Genomic DNA, 13,238 nt, shown 5'->3' with positions numbered 1-13,238 from the left:
AATTGCTTTTATTCATGTCTTGAGTATGCAGCACTTCCGGTTTCCAGAAGGGCGGGAGATTCAAATTGAAGCAGCAGCCAATAAGGAAGCGGGTCTAGCGGGGTAGGAGGTGGAGGAGTGGGAGCAGGCCACGTCAACTTGAACGTGTTGACGCGACGACGCAGGCGGTGGGGTGGGCCACGTGGGGCTGGGGAGGGCGTGGTTAGCGTCGCCGCGCTCGGTGATTGGCTGCTGCCAGGGGGGGGGGGGGGGTGTGGTGGTTGGCGGTGCTACGCTTGGTGATTGGCTGCCGCCTGCCAGCTCGAGCCGTGGCCCCCTCGGTAGGGGGAGAGGTGGGGGATGGCGTTGGGAAAGATGCTGCGTCGGCTGCTGGTGCTTTTTGTCCTGTTGCTCGCCGGCGGAGCGGCAGCGGAGGAGGAGGAAGAGCAGGGGGAGGCTGAGAGGCTGCCGACCAAATGCGAAGGTGAAGGAGGGAGAGAGGAGGAGGAGGAGACGCCGGTCCCCGGGCTGGTTCAAAGGGTGTGGGAGGGGTGAAAGGTTAGACCTGGTTGCCCCCAGCAACTGAGCATCCAAGATGGCGGCCACTGGCTCCCATTGGAGAGAGACTCACCCTGAGAACCAGTGACTCAGGGGGTAACACTCTCACTCAGACGCTGCTGGGTCTGAGTCCCAGAGACCTGAGCACAAACATCGAGCCCGATACTCCGGTGCAGCGCTGAGGGAATGCAGCACTGTCAGAGGGTCAGTGCTGAGGGAGTGCTGCACTGTCAGAGGGTCAGTGCTGAGGGAGTGCTGCACTGTCAGAGGGTCAGTGCTGAGGGAGTGCCGCACTGTCAGAGGGTCAGTACTGAGGGAGTGCCGCACTGTCAGAGGGTCAGTACTGAGGGAGTGCCGCACTGTCAGAGGGTCAGTACTGAGGGAGTGCCGCACTGTCAGAGGGTCAGTACTGAGGGAGTGCCGCACTGTCAGAGGGTCAGTGCTGAGGGAGTGCTGCACTGTCAGAGGGTCAGTACTGAGGGAGTGCTGCACTGTCAGAGGGTCGGTGCTGAGGGAGCGCCGCCCTGTCGGATGGTCAGTACTGAGGGAGCGCCGCACTGTCAGAGGGTCAGCACTGAGGGAGTGCTGCACTGTCGGAGGGTCAGTACTGAGGGAGTGCTGCACTGTCAGAGGGTCAATACTGAGGGAGAGCCGCACTGTCAGAGGGTCAGTGCTGAGAGAGTGCTGCACTGTCGGAGGGTCAGTACTGAGGGAGCGCCGCACTGTCAGAGGGTCAGTACTGAGGGAGAGCCGCACTGTCAGAGGGTCAGTACTGAGGGAGTGCTGCACTGTCAGAGGGTCAGTACTGAGGGAGCGCCGCACTGTCGGAGGGTCAGTACTGAGGGAGTGCCGCACTGTCGGAGGGTCAGTACTGAGGGAGTGCCGCACTGTCGGAGGGTCAGTGCTGAGAGAGTGCTGCACTGTCGGAGGGTCAGTGCTGAGGGAGTGCAGCACTGTCAGAGGGTCGGTACTGAGGGAGTGCAGCACTGTCAGAGGGTCAGTACTGAGGGAGTGCTGCACTGTCAGAGGGTCGGTGCTGAGGGAGCGCCGCACTGTCGGATGGTCAGTACTGAGGGAGCGCCGCACTGTCAGAGGGTCAGTACTGAGGGAGAGCCGCACTGTCAGAGGGTCAGTGCTGAGAGAGTGCTGCACTGTCGGAGGGTCAGTACTGAGGGAGTGCTGCACTGTCAGAGGGTCAATACTGAGGGAGAGCCGCACTGTCAGAGGGTCAGTGCTGAGAGAGTGCTACACTGTCGGAGGGTCAGTACTGAGGGAGCGCCACACTGTCAGAGGGTCAGTACTGAGGGAGAGCCGCACTGTCAGAGGGTCAGTGCTGAGAGAGTGCTGCACTGTCGGAGGGTCAGTACTGAGGGAGTGCTGCACTGTCAGAGGGTCGGTGCTGAGGGAGCGCCGCACTGTCGGATGGTCAGTACTGAGGGAGCGCCGCACTGTCAGAGGATCAGTATTGAGGGAGTGCAGCACTGTCAGAGGGTCAGTACTGAGGGAGTGCCGCACTGTCGGAGGGTCAGTACTGAGGGAATGCCGCACTGTCGGAGGGTCAGTGCTGAGGGAGAGCCGCACTGTCAGAGGGTCGGTGCTGAGGGAGTGCCGCACTGTCGGAGGGTCAGTGCTGAGGGAGCGCCGCACTGTCGGAGGGTCAGTGCTGAGGGAGCGCCGCACTGTCGGAGGGTCAGTGCTGAGGGAGCGCCGCACTGTCGGAGAGTCAGTGCTGAGGGAGTGCCGCACTGTCGGAGAGTCAGTGCTGAGGGAGCGCCACACTGTCAGAGGTGCCATCTTTCAGATGAAGCATTAAACTGAGACCCCATCTAGCACTTGGATGGACAAAAAAGATCCCACAGCTGCTATTTCAAAGAAGAGAAGGGTCTTCTCCCCATTATCCTGGGCCAATATTTTTCCCTCAATCTGCATCACTAAAACAGATTATCTGGTAATTATCACATTGCTGTTGGTGGGAGCTTGCTCTGTGCAAATTGGTTGCTGCGTTTCTCACATTACAACAGTGACTACACATGATGAGAATGTGGGACTGCCACTTCCAGGAGTAGCTACGGTGAATGGCACAGATGCATTTAGAGCAAAGCTTGATAAGTGCATGCGAAAGGAAAGTAAGGAGATGCTGATAGGCTCAGATGAAGTGGGGTTGGAGGTGGCTTTTGTGGAGTCTAAACACCAGCATGGACTGAATGGCCTGTCTGTGCTGTAAATTGTACAGATGTGAGATTTTGATATATCGGTCAGATTAAATGTCTCATGTACAGCATGCGCCTCCCGAGCGAGTTTTGATGGAACTAAATGTAATTTACCAGTTGGCACGGGTTAGTAGCCCTGTACCTAATGCCATTATTGTTACTAAACAATAAAAACAGAGGTTGGGCCTTTCTCCTTTCTGAAGCAGAAGCAGATTTCAGACCCAAGGATCGAGCTCTCCCCATCCCCCGACCCCCCACTGTCTGCAATAATTCTTTCATAGTTTTGAAGATTAAAATAAAAATGCAAGTTTTTTTTATGTTATGGGAGTAATTTTTCCAGGCAAAGACTCCATGTTGATTCAGTGCTTTTAAGTTGTGAGGTGGAAAGAAGGCAAATCTGTCAGGAACATGTTAGGTGCATCCTGTAAATCTCCATATGGGTTTTAATTGCCCCCTTGCAGGGCTCACACCTCTCGTTTGGTCAGCGGTGGTGGACCATGAGTATGTGGGAGGTGGGCATTTTAAACCGTAAGCACGATATTGCGTGGTCCCTAACTCCTGTTTCTCCCTCGTGTGTGAAGTGTGCAAGTTCCTGACAGTGGAGCTGCAGTCCGCACTGGACAAGACAAAACGTTCCAAAGAGGTACTGGAGCTCGGAGAAGTGCTGGACAGTGGGAAACGCAAGAGAAAGATAAAGTACAACACATCGTGAGTATGGCGCGATAATCTACTCTGGGCCCACTAGCCCACATTCTGTGTTTTATGCTTTCCTTTCAGTCTTTAAAAAGTTTCTCCAAAAGCTCGGTTTATGGTTTACAAGTTCCTTGGTGGCCTAATGATAAGGGATCGGTGCTCTCAACACCCCAGCATGGGTTCAATCCACAGCCCGCTTTAGGGGCTCGACAGGGTACGCAGCTGACAGATTGGTTCCGCTGGTCGGGAAAGCTAGAACCTGGGGCACAGCCACAGGATATAAGGGGCCAGTCATTTAGGACTGAGATGTAGAGAAATTTCTTCACTCAAATCTTTGGAATTCTCTACCCCAGAGGGTTGTGGATGCTCCATCGTTGAACACATTTAAGGCTGAGATTGACAGATTTTTGATCTCGCAGCGGATCAAGGGACCTGGGGAACGGGCGGGAAAGCAGAGTTGAAGCCCAAGATCAGCCGTGATCATGTTAAATGACAGAGCAGGCTCGACGGGCCGAATGGTCTACTCCTGATCTTATTTCTTAATGAGACAATCCAATATATCACCAAGACATGGAGCGTTTTTACTTCTCTCCTGCTGACACGTGGCTCTCCAGTCAGCAAGACCCCCCTCAGCAGCAACTAAACCAGCCTCCATCCCTTTTTTTTTCGTGACCCTGCCAGTCAGCTTCTGGGACATAACTGCCCCCTCGGGGGGTATCGGCATGCTTGCATCATAATGTTTGATAATGCACCCCTAGGCCCCTTAGGCATCACTTTCCCATAACCCGGCTTTTAATGTGAAGGAAAGGTAAGGCTCCCAATCCGATTCCCAGTCGACCAGCCAGAGGCAGGACAGGGTCAGGCCTGGCCACACATGAAGTCCAGGCATTTGAGTGAAAGTTATTGGGATCCCAACAAATGTGATGGCCTTCCAGCGTGGGTGAAGGGAAGCGTTGGCATGCCGCTGTGATTTTTTTTTTTAAACAGGTTTCCGAATGCCCCCCCCCCCGCCCCAAAACCATGTGAGTACTGCATGTTCCCACCCCCTTGTGAGGCACTGGGACATTGGCCTGGAGTTTGGCAGGGGCGGAGAAGTGGCTGTCTCTTCCTCCCAGGTAGGAAAGGCTATTTCTGGAAGGTTCTGGAATGCTGCACAGAGAAGCCTGGGAAGGTTCTGGAATGCTGCACGGAGAGGCCTGGGAAGGTTCTGGAATGCTGCACGGAGAGGCCTGGGAAGGTTCTGGAATGCTGCACGGAGAGGCCTGGGAAGGTTCTGGAATGCTGCACGGAGAGGCCTGGGAAGGTTCTGGAATGCTGCACGGAGAGGCCTGGGAAGGTTCTGGAATGCTGCACGGAGAGGCCTGGGAAGGTTCTGGAATGCTGCACGGAGAGGCCTGGGAAGGTTCTGGAATGCTGCACGGAGAGGCCTGGGAAGGTTCTGGAATGCTGCACGGAGAGGCCTGGGGAGAGTTTGCCTGATTTTCATATAAAGTTAGCCTGTAGGTACAGGAAGTAACTAGGAAAGTAAATGGAATGATGGCCTTTATTGCAAGAGGGTTGGCATACATGAATAATGAAGTCTTGTTACAACTGTACAGAGCACTGGTAAGACCACATCTAGAGTACCATGTACAGTTTAGGGCTCCACTGTTAAGGAAGGATAACATTGCATTAGAAGCAGTTCAAGGGAGGTCCACTAGGCTGATTCCTGGGTTGAGACGGTGTTTATGTGTTTATCCAGCTTCCCCTTAAACGCATCCATCTTATTTGCCCTAACCATTCCCTGTGCTAACTAGTTATCCGTTCTCGCCATTCTCTTAAATGAGGCAGCGGAAGATTAATGTCACTCACGAATTTGGACTTCCGTTAGAGTCAGCACCTTCAGGAGAGGGAGAAAGGTGAGGGGAAAAGAGGAGAGAGAAAATTTGAGAACGATTCTGACCGCGGCTAACTTGCGTAAAGCAGAGTGAAGCAATAATTTGGTTTTTTTGGTCACAGCCTAACGACACTGCTCTTTGAGGGCTCTATGCGGTTCAGTCAGTGGTGAGGACTGTTCACTCAAAGTGACTTTCTGTTTCTCTCTCTCCCTCTCTCTCTCTCACTCCCCCCTGCTCTGATAGGGAGACTCGGCTAGCGGATGCCATGGATAACATCTGTGAAAGGATCCTACAGTACAATGTACACGCTGAGCGACCCGGGAGCTTACGCTACGCAAAGGTAGAAGCACGATATTTTCGAGAGCGAGAAACGCCAGCGGGTGGCTGAGAGCGTGTGCAGCTCAGCGTAGCCGAGATGCGCGGGATCCCTGTTTAAAGGGGTACTTGCGCGTGTTTTGACCAGGCTTAACGGCCCTTGACCAGCTGAGTGGGTAAATCGAACAAGTTCATTAGAAAGGAAAGAAAATGGGGGAAGTGGTTATGGGCGAGGTGCTGTTTTCGCAAAGCTACCGGCAATCGGACAGCAACTTGGATGACCCTGCGTCTGTCCCTTGTCTGACTTTGCTGTACAGTTTACGTGAGCACCTTTAGCCTTGCCGTTATTTTGACTGAAAATTCTGGCCCAATAGCCTTGATATTCATTGGCCAGAGATAATTGCAGGATATGACGCGTCAATGATGCGCCGGGTAGAAGCCGGTTGCTCCAATCCCTGTGCTCTCCTGCATTGTGTCCATCTGATGGCACCAGAGTGTTTAGCGCACTGCTCATCGACACTGCCTTGCAATCTAGACCACACTCGCCTACTGTTAACCAGGAATATTCTGAACTCATTTAGACCATGAAAACTGCTTGCCACAATTAAGTAAGGAAAATGAAAAGAAATTATAATTTATGCAATCTCTCAGAATAAAGTATTAATATTCATAATGGTATGACTTAAATGCAGAACACAGTGTACTGTGTTTGTGTGTATCCTCACCACAGTGTATGTGTGTGTTTACTGGTGTAACTTTAATGAGCAGTCATTCATTGGTATGACTGTGTGGACTTTCACTGCTGTCCTAACTCGTACCATTCACCCCGTGCTTGCTGCTCTACATCAGCTCCTGGTTAAGTAATGCCTCGATTTTAAAATTCTCATCATTATTTTCAAATCCCTCCATTGTCCCCGACTGCTCCCTATCTCTGTAGCCTCTTCCAGCACCAAGATCTCTGCGCTCCTCCAAGTCTGCCCTCTGATTTTATTCCACTCTCCCTCCCGCCATTGAGCTGCCTGGGCCCTAAGCGCTGGAATTTTCCTCTCTAAGCCTCTCCACCCCTCTCTCCCCCCTCCTGTAAGACACTTCTCTAAACCTGCCTCTTTGAACAAGCCTTTGGCGACCTGTTGTTAATATCAGCCTTATGTGGCTCGGTGGCAAACTTTGTTTGATAATGCCTTGGGACGTTTTGAAGGCGCTATACAAACACAAGTTCTGGTTGTTTTAATGTTTGTGTGTATAAAGGTGTCACTGCAGTCAGGAGCGGGAAAGGCTTGTTGCAGGAAAGCTGGAGGCCACCTGTGCTGTGTCCCTTCAGCGTTTTGTTCTGTTGTTCTGCAGGGCACCAGTGAGACCATGATGGCCCTGAAGAATCTGGTGAACAAGGGTGTCAAGGTGGAGCTGGGGATTCCGTTCGAAATGTGGGATGAGCCCTCAGCCGAGGTGACGGATTTGAAAAAACAGGTAAAAGGCTCTTACGCCGTTTGTATGGGTGTCCCTTTTCATCTCCCCTGTCCCTTCATTTCTCTGCTGAAGGCGTTAGGTCCTCGGGCACTGGACAGGTGACCAAACCCCGCACACGTTATCCTTGACAACAAGAACTGTCAGACTATTCAACTGCAGGGGAAACAAAATGGGGGGGAAGAGATTACGATGTAAAATTGTTGAACTCGATGCTGAATCGAGAAGATCACATTCTGACCCAGCACCGTCTGACACAACTGTACTCGACCCAATAACACACGGCTTGGTGTCTCTCCTTCCAGTGTGAGAACATGTTGGAACGGTACGAGGAGGTAGTGGAGGATTGGTACTTTCACCATCAGGATCTCAATCTGGAGAGGTTTCTCTGCATGTCCCATGTGCTGGCAAAAGATGATCAAGGTCAGTCTGGGGTGGGGGGGCGCGGTTTAGTTTTTTTTTCGGGCTTTTTGCCCTTTCCTCCTCATTTTGGGGCACTGACTCCTGGCTGCGATACAGTCCCATCGATGGTTTGTGCTGGTTAAGGTGTAGTTGGTTTTGAAGCGGGATGGATGACAAAGGCCAAAGATGCGAGAGCAAGAAGAGAGCTCAAGGGGGCATGTAACCTCTCCTCGCACAAGAACCGACCAGTTAACGAATGACTGACTGTGTTTGTGCGGATTTTTAATTTTTTTTTTTGTTGTTTTAAGCGCTGCTTCTCCCTTAGCCTTTTGCTTTCCCTTTTCCACCTCCTTTGCCTGGCACTGAATTCGCCCCAGTCTCCTAGAGGCTGTCCTTACTCGAGGACTCTGTGGCATGGGTCACCCTCACTCCGAGGGACTGCCATGAATTGTGCAGGTGAAGGAGGCAACTGGGCCCGTTTGTGTCTGCATCCGATGCCCCGCGCCCCCTTTGTTCTGTTAGAAAACCAACTTTGCTCAGTCATTAGGACTCTTGCACCTGGGTTGCAAGACTGGCTGGCTGTTCAAAGCCTCCACCCTAGAACTTCAGCACAAAGTGTCAGCTGACACTTCACTGCAGCCCAGAGGCAATCCTGGAGTCAGAGAGAGAGCCACCCGTGGGATAGTATGCACAGAAGGAAGTCATTCGGCCCTTCGAGTCTGTGTCGGCTCTTTCGAAAAGCACTCCCTCGCTCTTTTCCCCCCGCCTTACCCCTGCAATTCCTTTCCTTCTCCTTGAAGTATTTATTCAATCCCTTTCTGAAAACTCCTATCGAATCATCTGCAGGCAGATTCCAGATCCTAACCATGCGCTGCATTAAAAAAAGGTTTCTCCTCATGTCACCTCTGACTTTTGCCAATCCATGTCCTCTGGTTATCGATCCTTCGAGCGATTGGAAGCAGCTTCTCCTTATTTACTCTATCAAAGCCCCTCATGATTGTGAACACCTCTATTAAATCTCCCCTTAACCTTCTCTGCTCCAAGGAGAACAATCCCAGCTTCTCCAGTCTCTCCATGTAACTGTAATCTTGCATCCCTGCAACTGTTCCAGTAAAATCTCTTCTATACCCCCACCCCGAAACCTTTCACATGCCCCAAGAATTGGACACAATAGTCTCGCTGGGACCGAACCAGTGATTTATAAAGGTTTCATATTACTTCCTTGCTTTTGTACTCAGACTCTTTATAAAGCCTGTAACCCATACACTTTATTAACTACTTTTCTCCAACAAGAGAAAATCTAACCATCGCCCCTTGGCATTCAATGGCATCACCATCACTGAATCCCCCACTATCAACATCCTGGGGGTTACCATTGACCAGAAACTGAACTGGACTAGCCATATAAATACTGTGGCTACAAGAGCAGGTCAGGGGCTAGGAATCCTGCAGCAAGTAACTCACCACCTGGCTCCCCAAAGCCCATCCACCATCTACAAGGCACAAGTCAGCAGTGTGATGGGATACTCCCCACTTGCCTGGATGAGTACAGCTCCCACAACACTCGAAGCTCAGTATCATCCAGGACAAAGCAGCCCGTTTGATTGGCACCCCATCCACCACCTTCAACATTCACTCCCTCCACCACCGCACAGTGGCATTACAAGATGCACTGCAGCAACTCACCAAGGCTCCTACAAGAGTCCCTTCCAAACCCATGACCATTACCATTTAGAAGGACAAGAGCAGCAGATACATGAGGAACACCACCACCTGGAAGTTCCCCTCCAAGCCCCACACCATCCTGAAAATATATCGGCCGTTCCTTCACTGTCGCTGGGTCAAAATCCTGGAACTCCCTCCCTAACAGCACTGTGGGTGTACCTACACCACACGGACTGCAGTGGTTCAAGAAGGCAGCTCACCACCACCTTCTCAAGGGGCAATTAGGGATGGGCAGAAAATGCTGGGCCCAGCCAGCAACGCCCACATCCCATGAAAGAATTTGTAAAAAAAAATACTTTGTTAACCTGTCCTTTGTGCACATACGTATTAAGCAGATGCTGAACTGAGACCCTTGTTTGAGTGAATGTAAAAGACCCAATTGCAACATTATAATAATTGCATCCATTTTGACATCAGAAAAATGATTAAAACCCAGGTCTCCCCATCAGTACTTGGCTGCTCTTAAAAATAAAATGTTCTTTGGTGTGCGGTATTCCATTTTCTTGGAAGTCTAAACGCATCCCAGTTGAAAAGATAGAAGTTACCTGGGTAACCGCAGCTTCCGATCTTGTAAAGTCGCGACTCGAGTCGCCAATTTAAAAATTAATTCACAGGACATTGTGAGCAAGGTTCAGGAGAACAAACGGCAGGACCACTAGAACAACTGCGTGGTTTTCATTTCCTTCATTTTATTTTTTTGCTTGTTTGTCAAAAAATATTCATATGCAACAAACAAAACTGTTCGACTGGGTGGGGGCGGTTGGGGACAGGAGGTCACGTCGTAAACCCTCCCCCCCCCCCCCCCCCCCCCCCCACCGGAATCTGTCCGATCGCAGTTGGCAGCCCTCGCGGCATTCCAACTTTAATCCCTGACCCTCCGCCAGCTGAAATGTCTTCCGTTTGCAGATTGCCTGACCGAAGTGTGGACAGGACGGAAGGGGGACCCGGCTGACGGCCAGGAGACGAGGAGACGGGCGGCCGCAGAGGAGGAGAAAACGCGGGCCGGTGACCTGCCCGGCGAAGGAGACGTGCCGGCGAGCGGAGAGGCTAAAATGGCCGATCGGGAAGCCGGGCGCCACGACGCTGCTGAACTCTGACCCCCCGTTGCCTCACGGCGCTGCTGAACTCTGACCCGGAGTTGCGAACTTGGATCGGAAAACCCTGGCGACGCCTGTCACTGGCGTCCAAAACGACGCGAGCTCGGCTATCCTCATCAGTACAGTAAACGGAGACCATTTTAATCTTAACCCAGGGCTGGCCAAACACGGTGCAGCCTGTGCTCTGACACTCCGGCCTGCAAGGTCTGCCTGTAGTTCTGCCTCTTATACTCAGCAACACGGGAGTATTGGGGAATGAATTTATGATTTTAAACTTCCTACGTGACCCATTCAGCTTTGAGCAGCCCCCTCCCCCAAAGATTAAAAATCATGGACACTCATTTTAATAAGTAGCCCCCCCTCCCTTTTCCTACCCCCTGTAGCTCAGGTTAGAGTCTCTCAAAACTGTCAGCTAGCTGGAGATGTTTTATCCTCATCCCAGGATACAACGTGTGTTGTTTTTTTAATCTTCCCTGACTCAACAGTGGAGATAGACAGGGAGCAAGGATGTTCTTGTAATGACTATTTCAATCCGCAAAAAAAACTGTACCAAATCTGGCTCAGATTTACCGCTACCCGGGGAATCCACTTGATCCCAGATCCCTGTGAAACAGGTGTCCTCTGAGACCAACTCTGCTCTGCTCAAACTCCATATTAAACCAACAAACCCGATAGGCTCGTGTTTCTGGTACAATCTGGAGAGCTTCATTGCATCCCGGCCTCATCGGACTCTGCCAGCAGCAAATCGACTTATTAAACTAGCAACCGTGCAGAACGAAATACACCTCTGGTGTCAGAAGAAAACGTGTCCTTTGTTAAATGCTGAGCTTCTCTTGGCTGCTCATGACCCCCCCTGAACAATGCACTTGACAAGGTGAGCAACCTTCTCCCAGTGCTGTCCTTAGACTGCTCGCTGGGGTCTTCCCCCCAGCCTCGAGGCTGCTCGCTGACCCCACCCCCTCCCCCCGAGGCTCTCGCTGACCCCACCCCCCCGGCCTCGAGGCTGCTCGCTGATCCCACCCCCTCCCCCGAGGCTCTCGCTGACCCCACCCCCCAGCCTCGAGGCTGCTCGCAGACACCACTCCCCGGCCTCGAGGCTGCTTGCTGACCCCACCCCCTCCCCCGAGGCTCTCGCTGACCCCTCCCCGAGGCTCTCGCTGACCCCACCCCCTCCCCCGAGGCTCTCGCTGACCCCACCCCCTCCCCCGAGGCTCTCGCTGACCCCACCCCCTCCCCCGAGGCTCTCGCTGACCCCACCCCCTCCCCCGAGGCTGCCCGCTGACCCCCAACCTCGAGGCTGCTTGCTGACCCCACCCCCTCCCCCGAGGCTGCTCGTTGACCCCCACTCCCTGCCCCAGCCTTGATGCTGCTCACTGGGGTTCCCCTCGGCCTCGCTGCTCGCTGGGGTTCCCCTTGGCCTCGCTGCTCGCTGGGGTTCCCCTCGGCCTCGCTGCTCGCTGGGGTTCCCCTCAGCCTCGCTGCTCACTGGGGTTCCCCTCAGCCTCACTGCTCACTGGGGTTCTCCTCAGCCTCATTGCTCCCTGGGGTTTCCCTCGGCCTCACTGCTCACTGGGGTTCCCCTCAGCCTCGCTGCTCACTGGGGTTCCCCTCAGCCTCGCTGCTCACTGGGGTTCCCCTCAGCCTCGCTGCTCACTGGGGTTCCCCTCAGCCTCACTGCTCACTGGGGTTCCCCTCAGCCTCGCTGCTCACTGGGGGTCCCCTCGGCCTCACTGCTCACTGGGGTTCCCCTCAGCATCGCTGCTCGCTGGGGTTCCCCTCAGCCTCGAGGCTGCTCGCTGGGGTGCCCCTGGCCTGAGTTGTGGAAGACCCTTTCTTCTCCCACACCCCCACCCATCCCCACAACCCGAACCTAACCTGCTACAGTATCAGGTGGGCTGGAAGAAGTACAGTCCTAAATCCGAGGTTTAAATCCAACGTTAAAATCAGCATCAGCAGTGCCAAAAGCCATGCAGCAAGTTTTGAAAAGGGGTGAAGAGCATCTTCTGTTTGCAGAGTTTGCAACTTCATCCTATTTTTTTTAACTTGTTCATGGGATGTGGGCATCGCTGGCAAGGCCAGCGTTTGTTGCCCATCCCTAATTGCCCTTGAACTGAGTGGCTTGCTAGGCCATTTCAGAGGGGCAGTTAAGAGTCAACCACATTGCTGTGGGTCTGGAGTCACAGGTAGGCCAGACCGGGTAAGGACAACAGATTTCCTTCCCTAAAGGGCATTAGTGAACCAGATGGGTTTTTACGACAATTGATGATAGTCTCAGTGATGGTGACCATGAAACTAACTTTCAATTCCCGACATGTTATTTAATTATTTGAATTTAAATCCCACCCCTCTGTCCCCAGAGGATTAGCCTCAACCTACTGGACTACTGGTCCAGTGACATTACCGCTAGGCCACACAGGAACAGGAGTGGGCCAATTGGCCCATCGAACCTGCTCTGCCATTCAATTAGATCATCTACCTCAATGCCACTTTCCCGCACTATCTCCACGTGCCTTGATGTTACTAGTCTATTGATTTCTGTCTTGAACATGCTTAATGATTGATCTTCCGTCCGGGATACAGAATTCCAAAGATTCGCCACCCTCTGAGTGAAGAAATTCCTCCTCACCTCAGTCTTGAATGGCCTGCTCCTTATCCTGAGATTACATCCCCTGGTTTCAGCCACCCTCTCCGCATTTCCTGGATCGGGCTGAGGTGATACCAATGCCTTTTCATAAGCAGCAGTAAGTTACTCACCGGCAGAGTGTGAATTTATAGTGACCTGCGTTTTCTGCAGTGCCCTTCGGGAAGTAAAAGGCTCCACTAAAACGATGGTCAAGCAAACCTTCACACTGTGCCGTGTAGAGAGGGATTAGGACAGGTGACCAAAGAGGACTGGAGCTTTAAGGAGGAGGGTTACA

At 52.7% G+C, this 13,238-nt stretch overlaps 1 protein-coding gene across 1 annotated transcript; it reads left to right on the top strand.

Annotated features, from left to right (window-relative positions):
• Positions 1-336: 336 nt before the first annotated feature.
• cnpy4 (canopy FGF signaling regulator 4) lies at positions 337-11,348 on the top strand. Its single transcript, XM_078533841.1, has 6 exons — positions 337-463; positions 3,329-3,455; positions 5,561-5,657; positions 6,977-7,099; positions 7,402-7,519; positions 10,130-11,348. Exons 1-6 carry the CDS (start codon positions 340-342, stop codon positions 10,318-10,320), a joined length of 780 nt encoding a protein of 259 aa, XP_078389967.1. The 5' UTR covers positions 337-339; the 3' UTR covers positions 10,321-11,348.
• Positions 11,349-13,238: the final 1,890 nt, after the last annotated feature.

The sequence above is a fragment of the Cetorhinus maximus genome, chromosome 34 (genome assembly GCF_964194155.1).
Source record: "Cetorhinus maximus chromosome 34, sCetMax3.hap1.1, whole genome shotgun sequence".
NCBI lineage: Eukaryota > Metazoa > Chordata > Chondrichthyes > Lamniformes > Cetorhinidae > Cetorhinus > Cetorhinus maximus.
This window is presented reverse-complemented; position numbering and strand designations above follow the sequence as displayed.

Excerpts from the sequence above, each read along its gene's own strand:
- cnpy4 (XM_078533841.1), top strand. The coding sequence starts at position 340 with ATGGCGTTGGGAAAGATGCTGCGTCGGCTGCTGGTGCTTTTTGTCCTG. Across the intron at positions 3,456-5,560 it reads AAGATAAAGTACAACACATC|GGAGACTCGGCTAGCGGATG; the intron begins GTGAGTATGGCG and ends CTGCTCTGATAG. Across the intron at positions 7,520-10,129 it reads GCTGGCAAAAGATGATCAAG|ATTGCCTGACCGAAGTGTGG; the intron begins GTCAGTCTGGGG and ends TTCCGTTTGCAG.